Source organism: Sturnus vulgaris, chromosome 1, assembly GCF_052056855.1.
Source record: "Sturnus vulgaris isolate bStuVul1 chromosome 1, bStuVul1.hap1, whole genome shotgun sequence".
NCBI lineage: Eukaryota > Metazoa > Chordata > Aves > Passeriformes > Sturnidae > Sturnus > Sturnus vulgaris.
Window position 1 is genome coordinate 68,665,193 of NC_142243.1, and position 17,202 is coordinate 68,682,394.

At 43.6% G+C, this 17,202-nt stretch overlaps 1 protein-coding gene across 2 annotated transcripts in view; it reads left to right on the forward strand.

The window, feature by feature from the left end:
• Nucleotides 1-4,814: 4,814 nt before the first annotated feature.
• Nucleotides 4,815-17,202, forward strand: part of GMPR (guanosine monophosphate reductase) — a 41,446-nt gene continuing 29,058 nt past the window's right edge. Inside the window, exons 1-4 of one of the 2 annotated variants that reach the window (XM_014878262.2) lie at nucleotides 4,815-5,171; nucleotides 9,047-9,166; nucleotides 9,813-9,896; nucleotides 11,512-11,685. In XM_014878262.2, the coding sequence (XP_014733748.1) occupies nucleotides 5,085-5,171; nucleotides 9,047-9,166; nucleotides 9,813-9,896; nucleotides 11,512-11,685 (465 nt within the window). In that variant the 5' untranslated portion in view covers nucleotides 4,815-5,084. Of the gene's footprint in view, nucleotides 5,172-8,368; nucleotides 8,469-9,046; nucleotides 9,167-9,812; nucleotides 9,897-11,511; nucleotides 11,686-17,202 lie in introns of those variants that run through there. The other variant, XM_088169238.1, reaches the window with a different exon arrangement.

Below are 17,202 nucleotides of genomic sequence, written 5' to 3' on the forward strand. Positions count from 1 at the left end.
TATCAAATAGCCACCAAATAAACTATGTAATTATCAGATTTTTTTAAGGCCCTTGAGATTTGCAGAGGAAGATACTCTGCGATGACAAAGTAATGTATGGAAACACTGAATTACAGAGTGGCTGAGGTTAGTAGGGGCCTTTCAAGATCCACCCTCACAGGAAAAAAAAAATTTGTTTCTAATGTTAAGATAGAATTTCCTGTGTTTTAGCTAATGACCATTTCTCTTGTTCTACCAGTGGGCACTGCTAAGGAGAGGATGGCTCCTTATGTAAAGCTACGTAGCAGCAACAGAATACCTGCTACATCCTGTGAGATGATTTAATATTTCCATAGAGAGAATCTCACTTCCTTTTACAGTATATAGAACTGTAATTCTGTAATGAATAGCAGTTATCAGTTCACAATAGAGAGTATACAACAGGTTTTGACCATTAAAAATCTACAAACCACTTCCATGACAGTAAAGTCCAACAGCAAACCAAACTGGACCTGAGCATGGACCCAGCTGCAAGCTCTACAATGCAGTAGTCCATACTCTTAAATTAGAATCACACTCCCTTGAACAACCTGGACAGCTACCACTCCTCCAGGTAGTCTGGGGACAGTTCAGGGAACAGCATCAAACTGTTTCCAATATGCAGTTTGAGTGAGACACCTTGAAGCTCACATATGGCATCTAAATGGCTACGTGAGAGTTACACTCTGTCTCTTGCCTTGCAGGGACAGATTGGCGTGGTCCACTTTACTTATCAGCACAGACAGACTCTAAGCATATTTCATAAGCCAAGGAAGGTCAGAGTGTCGTTAATTATAGATTGCTGTGATTACTTACAATTAATATTTGAAACCCACTGAGATCAAATGGGAATGGCTACTGTCACTTACTCCTAAGTAAACCATACCTTGAATGATAAGTTGTCCTACTGACTTCAGTGTGGGCTTGGGACTTAGCAAATGATTAGCAACTAGGATTATTTTTCCTCTAAGACCTTTGAATTTCAATGAAAATACTTATGGCATAGAAGTTTCTTCATAGCAAGTGATCTTCATGCATGTAGTTGAAGTCTGCTTGGCACACGTACAAAAGGCAAGGATGTCAGCCCCACTCCTCCCATTTCTGGTGACTATCAAGGTCAGCAAAAGCCTTAATGTAGATGCTGTAATAATACTGATAGTTCAGAGAAACACCCTTATCTCCAATATGAAAGGAAATCTGCTTGCATTTGCAGGGTTTGCTGAGTTATGTTTCTTGATCCATCCACTGAGAAATGCTATTCAGCATAGACAAGGCCTGAACTCAAACAGAATAATAAAAGGCATTTACATTTCTCATAAGAAAAACAAGGCTCTTTCCTCAAATGTACTGCTTCTCCTTAAGAGTGAAAGATCTTCACCACACATGTCCTGCAGCATGTTGTTCTTTCCAGATATGGGATTGTGCTGGGAAGTTGTGACACACAGCTTGTGGGAGCACTTGCCAGCTGAGCAATGCTTTCACTAGTGCTCACCACACTCCCTAAACAGGCACGCTAATTATGTTACAGGCTGTCTGTATGGTTCATATTGCCTATGAACCACAGTAAGGAAGTCAACAGGTGCCTTCAGTTGTGTTAGCTATATATCTGCTGTGACCAGAATTTCTCTTGACAAATAATGACAACATCATTAAGCATTCACCCTGGAGATGTTTTGGGTGCTCATACTTTCAGATTGTCACTAAATGCATCTTTCAGCACCAAGGAGTTACTGAGGAAGTTCATATTTATATAAGAAAAATACTAGGCATTGATAAAAAGAAGTGTTTTTAATGCCATATACAGTTAACCTGGTGCACCACAAATCGCTGGCGTCCAGCTATACTTAATGCCACTGATCACAAGCCTTTGAGCCCAAAGTTCAGTCAGCTTTCAATCCACTTCAGTGTCCTTTTAGCTAGTCCACACCTCGTTGGTTTGCCTACAAAATGTTGCTTGGAATCTGTCAAAACCCTAAGTCAAAATAGATCCATTGCTTTTTCCTCATCCACCAAACAAGTAATTTCATCTTAGAAAGTGAGCTGAGCATGATTTTATTGTCATAAATTCATGCCAACTACCTTCAGTCTTCCTTGTCCTTCATCCATTTGAAAATGATTTCCAGGATTATTTGCTCCACCAGCTTCTCAGGCATTAAAGTGAAGCCGACTAGCCCAGATCCTCCTTCCTGCTTGCTCTTCTCAAAGACAGAACTGATATTTGCTTTTTTTAGTCCTCAGGACTTCCCCCTCCCAATCTGATCCTGCTCTTATAGAAGTGTCTTCACTACTCCTGATTTTCTGATGCGTCCCAGGGGCCTGGGAATCCTGAGAAAAATCTTACCAGGGAAGACCAAGGTGAAGATGCCAATGAGTACCCCAGGCTCTTCCACATCCTGTGTTACCAGGTCAGATTTGTGAACTAATTTATACTATTGCATCCAACAGTATTTACAGTTACAATAGCAGGATGAAAACCACAAGGTCAACAATCTTAGGCTTTAGATGCAGTAGTAACTATTTGCATTATAACGATCACTTTTTCCTCTTTTCAAAAAGACCAAGTTTAGAAAACTTTCAGAACACCTACAAATCTACATTGGCATTGGTCTTTTCAGCTACAGTGGCTAAGCAGTTCTCAGTGCATTGTTCCATTTGCTTTTAAGTGTAAATATAAAACAAGTAGAGAAAAAAAGAACTCTGAAGGAAAGCAACAAATCATTTGCATATGCTAAATTTGAAATCAGTGATAGCTCATTTGCACTTAAAGACTAAACTGCATACAGCCTGGATGACCAGTTCTTTTTTCCATAGCAGAGAGATAATATGGCAGGTGTATGGCAGGTAAATAAAGAGGAATAACGAAGATACATAAGAGGTGATCTTCATTTCTGGCTATGATATTAATGTGATTATTGATAATGTCCCCTCTGGTATCCGTACTTCAGAAAGGACAATGAAAAAAAAAACGAGGTGGTTCAGTAAAAAAACATAATCTTCATTACAGAAAATACACCTTGAAGTAAGAAACTGGAGAATTTCAAACTTTGCAAACTCTACAGAACACTCAAGCTGATCTGAGACACCTGACTACTCTGTTGATATGTGTACATGGGGAATTAATGGATATTAGCAGATACTGTGATCTGCAGGAAAATAGCACTGTAAGCTCTGTGAGGAAACTAAAATACTGGAAATTGTAAACACCATCAGGCATGCATTTTCTGAGGCTTACACATATCACTGTTAGCCCAAATCTCCACCTCTTCAAAACAGTGCTGACCTTTTGAATTCACAGTGCAATGTAGTGGCTTCTTTCTTTCTTCTCAGCATCACATGCCTACCATGAGGGCAAATGGAAGACATGGTGCCAGGCACAGACAGAATAATTTGTTTTTTTCATTCTCAGTCCTCTGCTACAGACAAGCACTTCCACAGGACCCGTTCTCATCAGTACTCTTATTACTTAACAGTAAATCGTGGCACATATGTCTATCTGAAAAATTATGTTTTAGTAGTTCCTTTATATTGTGGAGAAAACACCAAATGAATGGCCTCTGTTATACAGATCAAACGAATTATAAAGAGTCCTTTTTCCTGAATATCTCCATGGGAAACACCCACAATGGCAAGGCTCTCCTGGAACATCATCTGGAGTTCCAAACCCTCAGATTCAAGGCTTCTCCACGTGGACAATGAAAACTGCAAACACTCAAATGCTCTGCCTTCTGTGTAAAGCCCTGGGCTCATGCTTGGTCATACTGGATCATCTGGGACACTCAGGCAAAGAGGTGTAAAAGAGCTCTGTGAGAGGCAGGGTGTTGACCAGACATGTGCAACTTTCAGATAAAAGAGAGAGCACTACCTTCTCCTGCAATGTGTCTGAGGAAGCATCCCAGGCTTCAGTTTCCAGTACTAACAAAGACTTAGCCCGTGTGTCTTCCAAAGAAGTCCAAATCTTACAACCCACTGACTTCATAATTAAATAGACTTTAGGGTTACAGCTCCTGTGGAAGTAATCTCATGTAGTATTTGGTAACCTTGTACTGAGCCCTGCTGCTCTGAGTGGCATGTGACTCGTGTGTTGAACCCTAGCTAGCACCATTGAAAATGGGAGAAATAGTCACAAATCAGGCTCCTGTATGCTGGGGGGGGGGGGGGGGGGGTGTGTGACAAAAACAACCAAACAAAAAAACCCCAACAAAACTCCCCTGTTGCTTCACTAAGTGCAGTGAAGTAGGAAATTCCCGAGGCAGCTGCAGGTGGCTGTGCTCTGACCACTTTCCTATGACCAAGCAGCTGCACATTTCCCAACGTCTCTAACGCCACAGCCACACTCCGGCCCTGCGGAGCTCCGCAGGGCGATGGGGAGCCCAGCTCTGCCTCAGCATTACGGGATACCGGGCAAGGACGGGGCGGGGTTGGGCTCAGAGCAGAGCACCCGGGAAGTGGGATTCCCACGGCAGCCGAGCTAGACCAAGTGGTGTCTTTTTTATGTGGCTGGAGGGACAGCATCTCGGGCCGTGCTGCAGCAGCCCTAGCAGCGTTGGGGAAACGCCGCAAACCCGCGGTCGGGGCGGTGGAAGGTAGAGAGGCAGGCCAAGATGTCCGTTCAGCCCCGCAGCGCCCGGCCGGCACAGCCAGGCTCCCGCAGTCGGTACCAGCGGCGGCGGGGCCCGCTCGGTCACATGGAGGCGCCATTTCCTCTGCCCTTGCTTTGCCCTTAAGGCCGCCGCGGTGCCGCCGGCGCCTCGCCCCGCACGGGGCGGTTGCGGACGGGCGAGGCGTCCCCGTCTGCCCCCCTCCGCACGCTGCCCGGCGGAGAGGCGGGGGTGGCTGCGGCGGGGAACGGGGCAGGGACCGGCCGGCTAAAAACAGCCCTCGCCTAATAAAGCGATGGGGCCCGGTGCCCGCGCCCTATAAATACGCTCGGTGCGCGGCCGGCGGGCTTTGGCCGGCGCGGCTCGGCTCTGCAGGCGGGGCGGTACAGCCAGCACAGCAGGGCCGCCACTGCCAGCGCCTCCGCCGCCAGGACAGCCCCGGTCCCCGCACCCCGACTCCCCAGCGAGATGCCCCGGGTAGACGCAGACCTCAAACTGGACTTTAAAGATGTCCTGGTCAGACCTAAAAGGAGCAGCCTTAAAAGCAGAGCAGAGGTGGGGGCATCCAAACCCAGCATGCTTCCCCCCCCTTTCTCAACGCCTAACTTCCTTAACCCGCCTTCCCCCCCGCTTTATTTTTATTCCCTGGTCTAGCGGAGCAGTGCCCTCCTGGATCGAGACGCCCTTTGCGTGGCGGGGGGGATGCCGCTGCTCCCGGGAGGGGAGGATGGGGCCGGGTTTGCGAAGTCCGCGGCGTGTCCCCCCTCGGCCCCAGCGCAGCCGGGGGCGGCTGGTGTGGCGCTGGCCTCCCTCGCTCCTCAAGCCGAAATATAAGGGGGGCATTAGGGGATTGCTGGTTCCTAACAGGTGCCTCTGCGGCGCCGAGCGGGGCCTGACCTCCGGTTTCGGAGGGGGTGGCGGCGAGCCAGCAGCGCTGCAGGACAGGGGTGTCCGGTTACCCGCCCCGCAGCTTGGGCCGGCAGAAGCCGGTGATGCCACCTGACAGGCTGCAGTGCCCTCACCTCGGGGGCTGTGGGCGGTGCTGGTACCGAGGAACTGCTCTGCTCTTAAAAAAAAAAAAAAAAAAAAAAAAAAAAAAAAATTGTAGTAAACCCGCGAAGATGCTGGGGAGCGCTTCTCAGTGCGCAGCCCGTCATGGGGGGTACTAAGGGAAATCACATCAAACCTGGGGCGATGGGTGCCCCTCGTTTGGGTTTAACCCCTGTGTGACCTGTGTGTGCAGAGCCCTGGAGTCCCCCTTGAGCTGTGTCCCTGCTGGCCACTGTCAGCCGGAACGGGTCTGTAGTTTTCTCTCATCAGGGATCGGGAAAGACCCCGGGAAATCAATCCTATTAGGATCGATTGCATCCACAAAAAAAGATGGCTGCCTCAGGATCGAAGGTGCCTTCTCGTTTACCCCTCGTAACCTCAAGGTTAACAAAGGATTTAGTTTGACTAAAGAAGGAATTACGTTGTGTTGGGGGATGAAAAGAGGATTAAGGTTTTCTCCAGGGGCCATGCAGTTGTAAGAGAGAGAGACTGAGGTAGAAAGGGAAAGTGAAACAGAGAGGCTGTGTTTACTATGGTCCCATAGCCAGGGATTTTGAGGGCAACAACTACGCAAAGTTTCATTGCCATCAGAAGGTGTGAGAGGCCCTCTCAGTAGAAAGCTGATCTCTAGCAAGTAATTTTTAGTTTATGATGAACAGTGTCTCGGCCGAGTAACTCTCATTGTGTACAATTGATGCACATAAAGCCTGTGGGCACTTTCAAGCCATTTGCTTGGAGACCTATGGATCCCTCCTTAGAATTCACTGTGCCGGCCTGGCAAACAGGTGGAGCTGTGCTCCACCGAGTGAGTGGCAGGCACATGGCTCCTTCAAGTGCAGTGTTCTGTATATTTAGCAGGGTGCAGGCTGCTGGGAAGGGAAAACGATAGGAGGAACATGAGCTGATATGGCAGGGTTGTAACGGGTGCCTATGATGAACTGTTAAAACATTGCAGATGAGAAAAAGTGCGTGTCATGAGGGGGTCAGTGAAAACCGATGAAGGTTAAGAAATTGGACACCATCACTGAGGCTGTGGCAACAGGGATAAACAGTCTGCAAGAGCCAGATCTGAAATGGACAGCCCCAGTCTGCTTCAAAACAAGAATATAAATAAATAGTTCTGGCAGAGGAACAGAGGCAGCATACTACAGTGCCTGTTACCCGGCAAGCTGCTGCTTTGAAGCTTATATCAGGAAGCGTCTGCTTCTCTGGTGTGAATGCCTCGTTTTGCGCAAGGATAGCTTTTTATGCAGTGACTAGAGTTCACGCAGCTTCCTAGAGAGGCAGTTTGAGATGTTTGCAGATCTTGTAGGTTTGCTGTGTTGGTACTTGTTTCTGATTCCTTGCACTGTCTTCGTTTTCCATGGTTGCTTTCTCCTATTGAAAAGATACCAGAAAATGTGATGCTCTAATTCAAATAGAGAAATTGGTTAGAGCAAAGATGTGAGTGGGAGCAGCATTATCTGTCTATGGGGTCATGGTAATCACATAGCCTGTTCTTGCCTTGGCTGGGCTTACTTATGCACTCTGTCCATTGCAAGTTCAAAGACAAGTGTCCTGTAGGAAGTGGTTAATTAATTTTTTTTTTTAAATTGAAGTAAGTCCGCAAGAACAGCACAGTTTGCTAAAATAGGTAGATAGAATTGCAGCCAGCATGATCAGCAGTGTTGACTGATTTCCACATGAGGAAAAACCTAAACGTACTAGGATAATTCAGTATGGAGAAGAAAGAGCTGTGGAGGATATACTGAAAGTCCATAAAGTGAGGAGTGGAATGGAGAAGGCGAAACTGGGTAGTGGCTGTTGATTGTCTCTCATAAAACAAGAAAAAGCCCTGAATATATTTACTAGGCAAAGGTCATAGTTTTTATGCAACATATTATTTGTCTTATTGCTATAGGATGCTAAAGGACTAAAAATTACAAGGCAAGTTCTTGCCTTGTGTCTATTTTGCAGTATTTTGATGTCTTTTCTGAAATGTAACTCTTTTCCTTTCTGAAGTTCCTTTGAAAGGGATGTTTTTCCTTTGTGAAACTGGTGCTGGTATCTGTGTGGAATTGGTTGTGAGATACTCTTGTTTCCGCCCTCACCTTGGGTTCTAGTTAATACATTGTATTAAGAAGGAGTAAAGTCAATTAAATTTTCATACTTGTTTTATACTATCTTCTTCGTAATATTTTCTAATGTTAGCTGCAGCCAAAATTCCTGTAAGAATGTTTTGTCATCCATGATGGCTGGAGAATTAGACTTCTGATAGTAAATAGGAGAAAGGGGAGTCTCCATTAAGATATATCTTAGCTTGTTCACTAAAGTGACCCTTCACTTACAAGCTTATATGAGAACCTGATTCACAGTTTATCACTAAGGCACCAAGTTCTTTCTCTTACACAAATCAGTAATAAATTCTTCACAGTATTAATCAGAATCTAGCCTGCAATTTGGAAGTACTCAAAATATGTTTTAATTGAATAGTAAATAATCCTGTGTTTTTTCTGTTGCTTTCTTTCTCATGATGGATTTCAGTTTATTTCAGATCTCCAGATGTTACTGGGATAAAGTTGCAGTGAGGATTAGTGAAAACTGAAAGAGCCTTTGTTATTGCTAGAGACTAAACTAATATCTTAGAGTTGTGCATTTCTTTTTTTTTTTTTCCTTTTGAGAGTTTTTCTCCTAGGTAGGAAGATCCTAGGTAGGCCAGTGGGAACTGATCTAATTTGATAATACCTCTTGCAGATGTAAGGAAAAAAATGCCCGATGTTACCATGATCATTTGAAGCTGCTGAAGAAGAAATAACTTTGAAGGTGAAGGTGGATACAGTTTTAAGACATTAACTTAGAAACTAGCAGGTTCTTGGTTTAGGAAGCCAAGGTATGATTGCTGATATTGTATGGCAAGAGTGCTGGTAACCATGGCCAAAAGAGCATACTTTGTCCCAGTCTTTAAGGTAATTGACAATATAATAAAGTCCTCTATGCCTTGGAGACAGAGGAAGTTGAAATGCTGACTTCTGTGGAGTTAGGACTTCCATTTGAGATTCTCAGGCAGCCATACAAACAGCTGAGGTTACTTCTGTGTATAATAACCCAGAGCCCTCATTGTCCTTTTTTTCCAAGCCCTTCTGCCTCATTCCTTCTCTTTTTAAAATTTTATTTTGATTCTTTTTGTTAAGTAAGAGCTCTGTTTAATGCAGAAAACATTCTTTTGAATTTTTTTTCTTATTTGGAAGGCAGAAGTTGTTAAAAAAAAAAGTAATAGTGGAACAAAAGGAACAGGAAATGTGAGGAAAATCAAGAAGCTGTGTCTAAATGTGCTGTATCTGAAATCTGTGGTGTAAGATTACAATCAGTTACTTAAAAGAATGCGTGTCTGTTCACTGCAGGTCGACCTCACGCGCACCTTCACCTTCCGCAACTCCAAGCAGACATACACAGGAATTCCCATTATAGTGGCAAACATGGACACTGTGGGGACGTTTGAAATGGCCGTGGTTATGGCAAAAGTAAGTCTTAACTCATTTCTGCAACAGTTGGGAAGTTGCTGGGTGACAATGAACAGCCTTTGTTGATGGTTTTGCTAAATTTGGTGGAGATCAGGGGAACGTGAGTTTAAAACTCCAGAATAAGAAAAAGCAGGTGTGCTTTTACAACAGCACAGTTACCACAGACAGGGCTCCTGATACAAGAAAGTTTCAGTGGAGTTGCTTCCATATTGGGAAGCTTCCATCTTGGGTGTAGCTCAGCTTCTGGTAGAGGTTCTAGAGCTTAGTTTTTGAGGTCCCTTTGTGTTCCCTGCCAGAAGAAAAAAATATTAGCTGACAAGTTTTGAAAGTGTAGGTTATGGGATAGAGCTGCAGCAAGGTTTTTTTTTTTAAATTTCTAAGTTAATGAGCCTCTGTCACATTCAAAATACTGACAGTAGCTTAATGAAGCATACCATAAACCTGGTCCTGAAAGGCTAAGTATGCCAAGTTACTTTTGAAGAGCTGTTTATAGTTGCCTGGTCTGTTATTCATTGTTACTCTTTCTTCCAAGCAGGATGAGCCTATACTTAAAAGGGGCACTTTATACTTCTAATGCCTTATTTTGCAGCTGAGGGGAAAATTACTAACTCGGACATTAATATCAGTTCTCTTGTTTTTTTGCTAGCATGCAATGTTCACTGCAATTCACAAGCATTATTCTCTGGAAGAATGGAAACTGTTTGCTGCCAATCACCCAGAATGCCTTGAGGTACATTTTTCTACTGTAAATTATTGTGGTTTATTGCTTTGTTCTGAACTCACATACACTGGAGTCTCTTGGGAATACTGTTGTCAAGTGAGGTTTTGGGGAATGAAGATATTTGCTGTTCTTAAATTCATCAAGGAAAGTGGTTTGTCCTGATTTAAAAGAAGAACTGTGTGAGTTAATTATGAAAGTGCTTCTATTAAGATGCAAAAAAGGAAAGTTTATATATGCCTGGAATGGAAACAGAAGTATCCTGAAGTAAGAAGGAGGAAATACTTGAGAGTAGGTATGAGTATTGTGCTTCTGTTGCTGTTGGGAGCTATGGTAGTGCACCAGTGTGAATAATTCCAAGTAACCCAACTGGCCCTGCACACTCTTGTGCCAGGTAAAGTCTTTGCCATCAGGTGTGCAAGTCGATCTGGAGTCTACAGGCTGGAGGGGCCCAGGTGCTGGGCCCAGGCAGGGATGAGCATTGGAAGTTGTCAGAGTCTGTGTCCTCCACTTACCTTCTTGCACCAGAGCTCACTTTGTGCTATTCCTGGCTGTGCTATCCCACATGTTCACAGGGTCCTAGCCTGAGCCATTATATTTAGTAAATTTAAACATTGACTTAAGTTGTGACTCTCTCACATTCAGACTTCTTCTTTTCTTCTGGCAGGCCCCTGTACCAGGAGAGGCGCTCTAAGTGTGCCTGGCCATCTCCCCTTCCTGCTCAAAGTTCAGTGCAGTTTTTGATCTTTCTCAGTATAGAAGAGAATACCACACAGCTGTGCTGTATCTTTACCTGTGGCACATTTTAGAATTATATTATAAAGGCTATTGATTACAGAGTTGTCTGAAAGTGAGCCTAGCACTTCGGCCAATGAGAATTACTTATATGCCAGCATAGGGTAGAAAGTGGTCCCAGGAATGTCCTGTGTCTGAACACTTCCAAACTTACTTGTGCTACATAATGACTGGAATAGGATCTCCCATTCCTATAGTGATTAAATACTGACTTGCACTGTGACCTTGGATTTCTGCAGAGGTTTTGTAGGCCAGCAGCTGTGGAAACTATTTTTCTTTTGGAAAGAACTCATTGGAAGACAAAGAAAGAAGAAATTTGCTTGTTTTCAATGGTGGCTGACTCTGCTTGAGAAAGGGGATTGGACTACTAAATCTCCAGAGGACCCTTCCAAACAAAATTATTCTGTGATTCTGTAGGTCACAGGAATACTTTGTGAACTTAAAGACCCAGATTTTACTCTCTGACAGTACCCCAAATTTTGCCTGTCTAACTTCCTGCAAATATACCAAGTTAGGTTTTCATCTGTGTTCATGTTAACATGAGTATGGCTGAACCTTGATTGATCTCAGATAATTATATATGCCTGAGACAATCTACTTGTGAATGAATGCTGGAATGCTAATTTTTCTGTTTTATATCACTTAAAAAAGACAGAAATAGCCCACTGATTTTCCCAGGAAGGTATTTATTTCATATTACATAGTGCAGTTTTTCACTAGTTACTAGCACAAGTCCTGCCAAGACTGTGCAGGAAAAGACATACAAATTGTGTGTGTTTTTTTCGGTTTTTTGAAACCCTTCTATTCTGTTTTGTTCTCTCTGTTTTTTTAGCATGTAGCAGCAAGCTCAGGTAGTGGACAAGATGATTTGAAAAAGTTAACAAGTATACTAGAGGCCATTCCAGCTATCAAATACATCTGCCTGGATGTGGCAAACGGCTATTCAGAGTATTTTGTGGAGTTTGTGAAGTCCGTCCGTGCCCTGTTCCCACATCACACCATTATGGTAAGTGTGTAGAAAGGTTGGAGAGTGTGTGTGTGTGAATTCTGTCCAGGAACAGGACCCAGAGTTTGACTGGTAGGCATCAGAAGCTAGAGAAGTTAGGAAAGTAAGAAAAGATGTTTAACAACAGTTTGGCATTGTCCGTCTTCCATTGCTGATTTCTGTGGGAATGTTTAGCATGTGCTCTCATACAGCTGTCTGATTAAGTTGGTATGGAGGACTGGGTGGATCCAGTTCTTTTGCTGCTCATGTCCTCCTTCCCACACCAGATGAGACCTCTCCCGTCATTAAGACCTCTCTAATCATTAAGTGTGTAGGTTTATTTTGGTGATTCCAAGCAGAGGTTTGCTGTGGAAATGTGCCAGCATTTCTGGCCAGTTGGGGTCAATGACTTTTGGATCACTGTGAAGACAGCTCAATGCAGACTGATCCTTGCCCATGATAAGAATGAGAGGGATGCTGGGCAGTTGCAAACAGCATTATCAGGGAGTAAAATGGTCAGTGCTGGGGCTGTTCATGGTGCTTTCTGTGATGGTACTATCCCATCTCAGAGTACTAATTCCATGCTTCCTTTTGCACTAAGAATAGGGTGTTTGCATGCACGTGGAACTCCTTGCAGCAGAGCACTGCTGCTGCTTTCCAAGGGCTCTTGAAGAAATGTGTCTGAATTGTTTCCACGAGAATAGCAGAAATCCTCAAACAAGAAGCAGATCTGTAATGAGGCTACCAGCCTTTCTTCAAGCCAGTGCTGCAAAAGAATCATGTGTTCAGGAAACACTTGCCTGCTTTCCCATGCCAGAGATAAAGCTTCATGCATGTAAAGTAAATGTGAAGTAAGAATGTTCCTAAATATGCATTCTCCCTTGGTTCAATAGAGAATAACATGTTCAAGCAGCTCAGAGGAGGATGCATTCCTTTCTCCCATGTTGGAGGAAGGTAGTATTCTTGCTTCTGAATGATGTAAAACTGAATTGAGCTGGAATGCTTGTTGGATTCTGGGTTATCATAGGCTAATGAACAGAAATTCTTCAACAGGTTCCAGGAGAGGTGGGAACCATTTTGGTATGGCCGTATTTCTCATGTCTTTGGAGAGAGATTTTGGAACTATGAAATGACAAATGTGGGCCTTCTGAGCTTTCTGCTTTATATTCACTGAAGTGGCAGAAGAAACTGTTTCCTTGCTTTGGATCTGAAGTATTGTCCCTAGTGACATGATTACTTCAGTGTCGCTGTCTTTGAACAGTTGTGGGAGGGAGCTTAAATCACATAGTTGAACCTTAAGATCATCTCTGTCAGGTGTGGAAAGAAAATCATGTGTCATGCCCTCCTCCACCTCCCCACAGATTGCTGACTTTGCTGGCTGAGGAGGGAACTCAACCAAGATGAATTTCCCAGAAGGCAGAGAAGGTCAATGTCAAAGTCAGGTATCAAGCCCAGATTTTAGTCCAGGGTTCTTAGGCCAGTCTCATGCACCTTCCATTTTTGTTCAGCTGCCTTCCTAGTGTCTCTGCTTTTGTGGCTAAGATTATTGTTACTTCAGGTCTCATTATCCTGACAGCACCACCTGCTTGAGCACATTTACAGCCCTGAACTGTTCAGCTGCCTTCTCTGATTGTAGTTCCTTTCTCTGAACGTGGTTTAATATGGCTTATGTTTTTCATATCTGCTCAGCAATAATTTCCACTCCTAAAAGCATGCTAACAAACTTCGCGTGTTCAAAAACCTTCAGTTTTCCAAAGCCTCCAGAATCTGTTCAGTCCCTGAAGGTCTCTGATTCAACTAGAGACACCCACCTCTATCCTGCTTCCAAGTGAATTCACATTCTGTGCCACAATGGCCTTTTGAAGCTGTTCCTGGCTGAAATGCAGGAGCTGGTCTAGGGTCCTTTTAATGGTAATCTGGAAGACATATCCTGCTGCTACCTGTTCCAGCTGCTTTGATGTGTCTGTGCTATGCCTGCCTCTGCTGTTGGGGCTTTCAAACAAAAGAGTTAGCAGTTAAATAGGAGGTATAAAAATAAAGAAGCTTTCTCATAGCTGAAAGAGATCTCCAGGAGCTTGCAGGCTGTCTTGTTTGCTTTCCTCAGCATGACTATTCATTCCACAGTCAGCTGCAGTGCAATACATAACAGTAACCCAACGCTGGATCTCAGGGAATGTGTGTTCCCAGGGGCCACGTAATGGGTTCAGCTGTGAGGTTGAAAGGGGACGTGGTTAATGTAGTACTTTCTGTGGCCAATACTCCCCTGCAGATGGAGAATGTCTGTTGTGTAACAACCTTTCAAATGCATGTTTCTGTCTTTTTAAATACTTACTTTTATAATCACATTACCTTATTTTCTTCTGCCTGGTTCTGACACAAGGTTTTTTCACTACTGCATTTTGTATTCATTTACAAAGAAGGTAAGTTTCTCCATGGAATACAAAGGGTAGGGAAGACAAACAGGAGCACAAAGGTATAATGTGACTTGTCTTAAATCACTCATCAGGTTGGGAATGGGGGAAGAAGGAGTATTTAAGTCGCCTTAGTGTCTCATAAGTGCCTTCTAGAACCAGGAAGATCCTGAGGAGGATCACCCATTGGAGTGTTTTGATGTTGCACAGTGTTATGTGCATCAGTTGTGCTTGCTTGCTCAAGTCTAAAGAAAACCTTTGGTCAGCATTCATGATGGAGGATCAGAACCTTTATATTACAGGTCACACAGTCCTTATTTATTAGTTTAACTATAGACTTTAGGTTATTCCATCATCTTGAAAGTCTTTACAAGCTAAGTTACCTTTGCCAGCAAGGTTTGCCAAATTTTTATCCTGATTGTTTTTTCATGGTACTCCTCTGTTCATTAGAGAAGAGCAGTCCTGAGGGGAGCAGAAGGTGTGGCAGGAGAAAGACTGAGGCAGGAGCACACTTGGAGATACAGTAGCACCCATAAGATGTGGGCCAGAGAAGGAGACAAGCAGAATTGCAAAGCAGAAGCTGAGGGAAACAGCAGGAGCTAAGAACTGCTGTTCCTCCTTGGAGTCGGTAGCAGAACTTTTCTGGACCTTAGTTAGAGGCAGGATCCAGTCAGAGAAAGCCATGCAGACTACTCCCAGTTCATCTCTGCCTGGAACATACACCAGAGTAAATTCAGTCGTGGCATGTCCACCAGGGCTGAGTCTCAGAACAGGGGCCAGGCAGGATCCCAGGACAGGAGAGAGTGATGCTGCTCAGCCTGTCTCAGGTCAGGCACAGCACTGAGTGCAAGCACCCACTGGGTATGGCTCAGCCTTGCAAAGGGCATCTCCCTCCATCTCATGCTTTCGTGGTTGGGAAGTGTCCTTTGGCCGCCTTCCTGATAATGTGGAGGCACAGACTGTGCTTTTCTCTAGGATACAAGAAGAAAGTTTGAGAACTGTTGTCATAGACACTTCTCCCCAGCTCCATCCATTGCCATTTGCCAGCAGCTTTCAATCAGTACAGCAGTGTTCCTGTCTTAAGCAGTATGAGTTGATATTTATAGCAGGCTTTCATGAGGCACAGTATCAAATGCCTGACTGAAATTCAGAGGCACTGCCCTACTGTGTTCACTAATTTTGTATCTCTGTCAGAGATGCCGTAGTCTTTATAATCCTGTTAGGTAAAATCTTTATTGCATTAATGTCAGTAGTGAAACTCCCTTTGACTTTTCTGAGGCCAGGATTTTCCTCAGGATTCACCCACAGTTCCTGGATAGTGCTGGAATCACCCAGGGTGGTGTTGACTTGAAACCTCATACTGAATGATGGTACATCACAATACTTGCACCAATTTCTATGTTCTCTGACTACTTGTGTAAACACACTACAGAGTGTATTGTCTGTAGGACTTCACTGTGCACATTCCAACTTCTTTTAAGTTAATTTTAAGAGGGTTTCATTTCTGTAGTCTCAGTCTTTCTATATTGACCTTTTCAGATTTTTTTTTAAGTTAAGATATTCTGGCTTTATCATACCAGTGGGGACTTCAAAAGCCCTTTTGCCACAGTTCAGCTGAGGTATTGGTATCAGTGGTAAGGCAAGCATTGGTTTCAGTAAAACACAGTTCAGCTGTATGGATGTGAGTAAACTGATTTCCTTTCAGCTGTTATACTGGGGTCTCTTCACATACAGATAGCTGTGCCAGTCTCATAGTGGTTTTTTTTGTGCTCTCTGAGGTCTGCAAAAGGTACCTAAAAGAAGCAAGCCTCTCACTGGCAGGTTGAAATCTGCTATGTAGAGCTCCACGTCTTCCTTAAAATTTTGTTAAGGATCTGCAGATTCAGAAAGACAGAAATCAGTGATATGTGTACATGCATTCCAGGAAAAAATGTATGCTGGGGACATAAGTGCTTTTCCTTGCTAGAATGAGCATTTTGAACCAACATATGCGGTTCCAACATTTCCTAGCAGTAACTTAACAGTAAACGTCTGGTTAGCATTTCTGAAGAGACAGTTTGACAACCCTCTATGCTCTGTTAATAAGAAGACACTGCTGTTTAAGTTAAATACATATTTGATCCCAAATCTCATGGAACCACTGACTTGAATACCTGCTCCTTCCTATTTATGAATCTTTCGAATATGTTCCAGTATTTCACTGAGTTGTAATGTGGTGTGTGTCATACAGCACAGGTGGTCATCTGCTTTCTAGAGGTAAACTACTTCCTTCATGTCCTAAGTGGCACACTCTCCATCACCTCACTTTGGAATGTACAGCACTTTGTATAATAAATTACCACTGAGCAGAAAGGAAGCAGCACTTAGCTGAAAGACTGTACTTATTATACATCCTTTATTTCCTGATTGTTCTATTTTATTTTATTTTTAATCAATATCATGCTCTTTTGAGCAAAGTTAAGTGGTCCTATATCATAGACCACAAATGACTGCTTGATATTATCCTTGTTTTTATAAGTGCTTCAGGTGGTCAGCTGTTTCAAGCTCATAAAAGGAGGGAGCAAAATTCAGTAAAAATAAATAAATGGTGAAATAAGAGTCAGAAATCAGTAAGTGGAGAACAGACCTTGCCCAGTGTTCCCTGGGTACCCTTCTGTTGACTTCAGCAGTAGTTACATTTGAATAAAAGCTGTACTAAGTAAGGTATCTAGAATTTGCCTCCTCGTCTGCCCCTATCAATACTGCTACAAACACTTGCTAATTCCTGCAATATCATTATGTAAGAGGTCTTCTGAACATCTCTAGATCTAAATTCAGCTCTCCAGAAATTAATAACTCGTCTTTTGTAGAAGTACAAAACAGGTGATGTGGAAAACTGGAGGTTTATCTTGTGCAGATTTTCTAGTTAGGAATGTTCTATAGACATGAGACAAGCCATAGAACTGAAATACAAACCAAACTTGGCTTGTAATTGTCCAAGAGCACTGAAGGAGCTAGCGAATGTTAGAGCAGGACCCCTCTCATCATCTATCAAAGGTCTTGGGAGTCTGGGGAGGTTCCTGCTGATAGGAGAAACAGTGTTACTCCAGTGTACAAGAAGGATGTGAGGGAAACTAAACACAGAGGC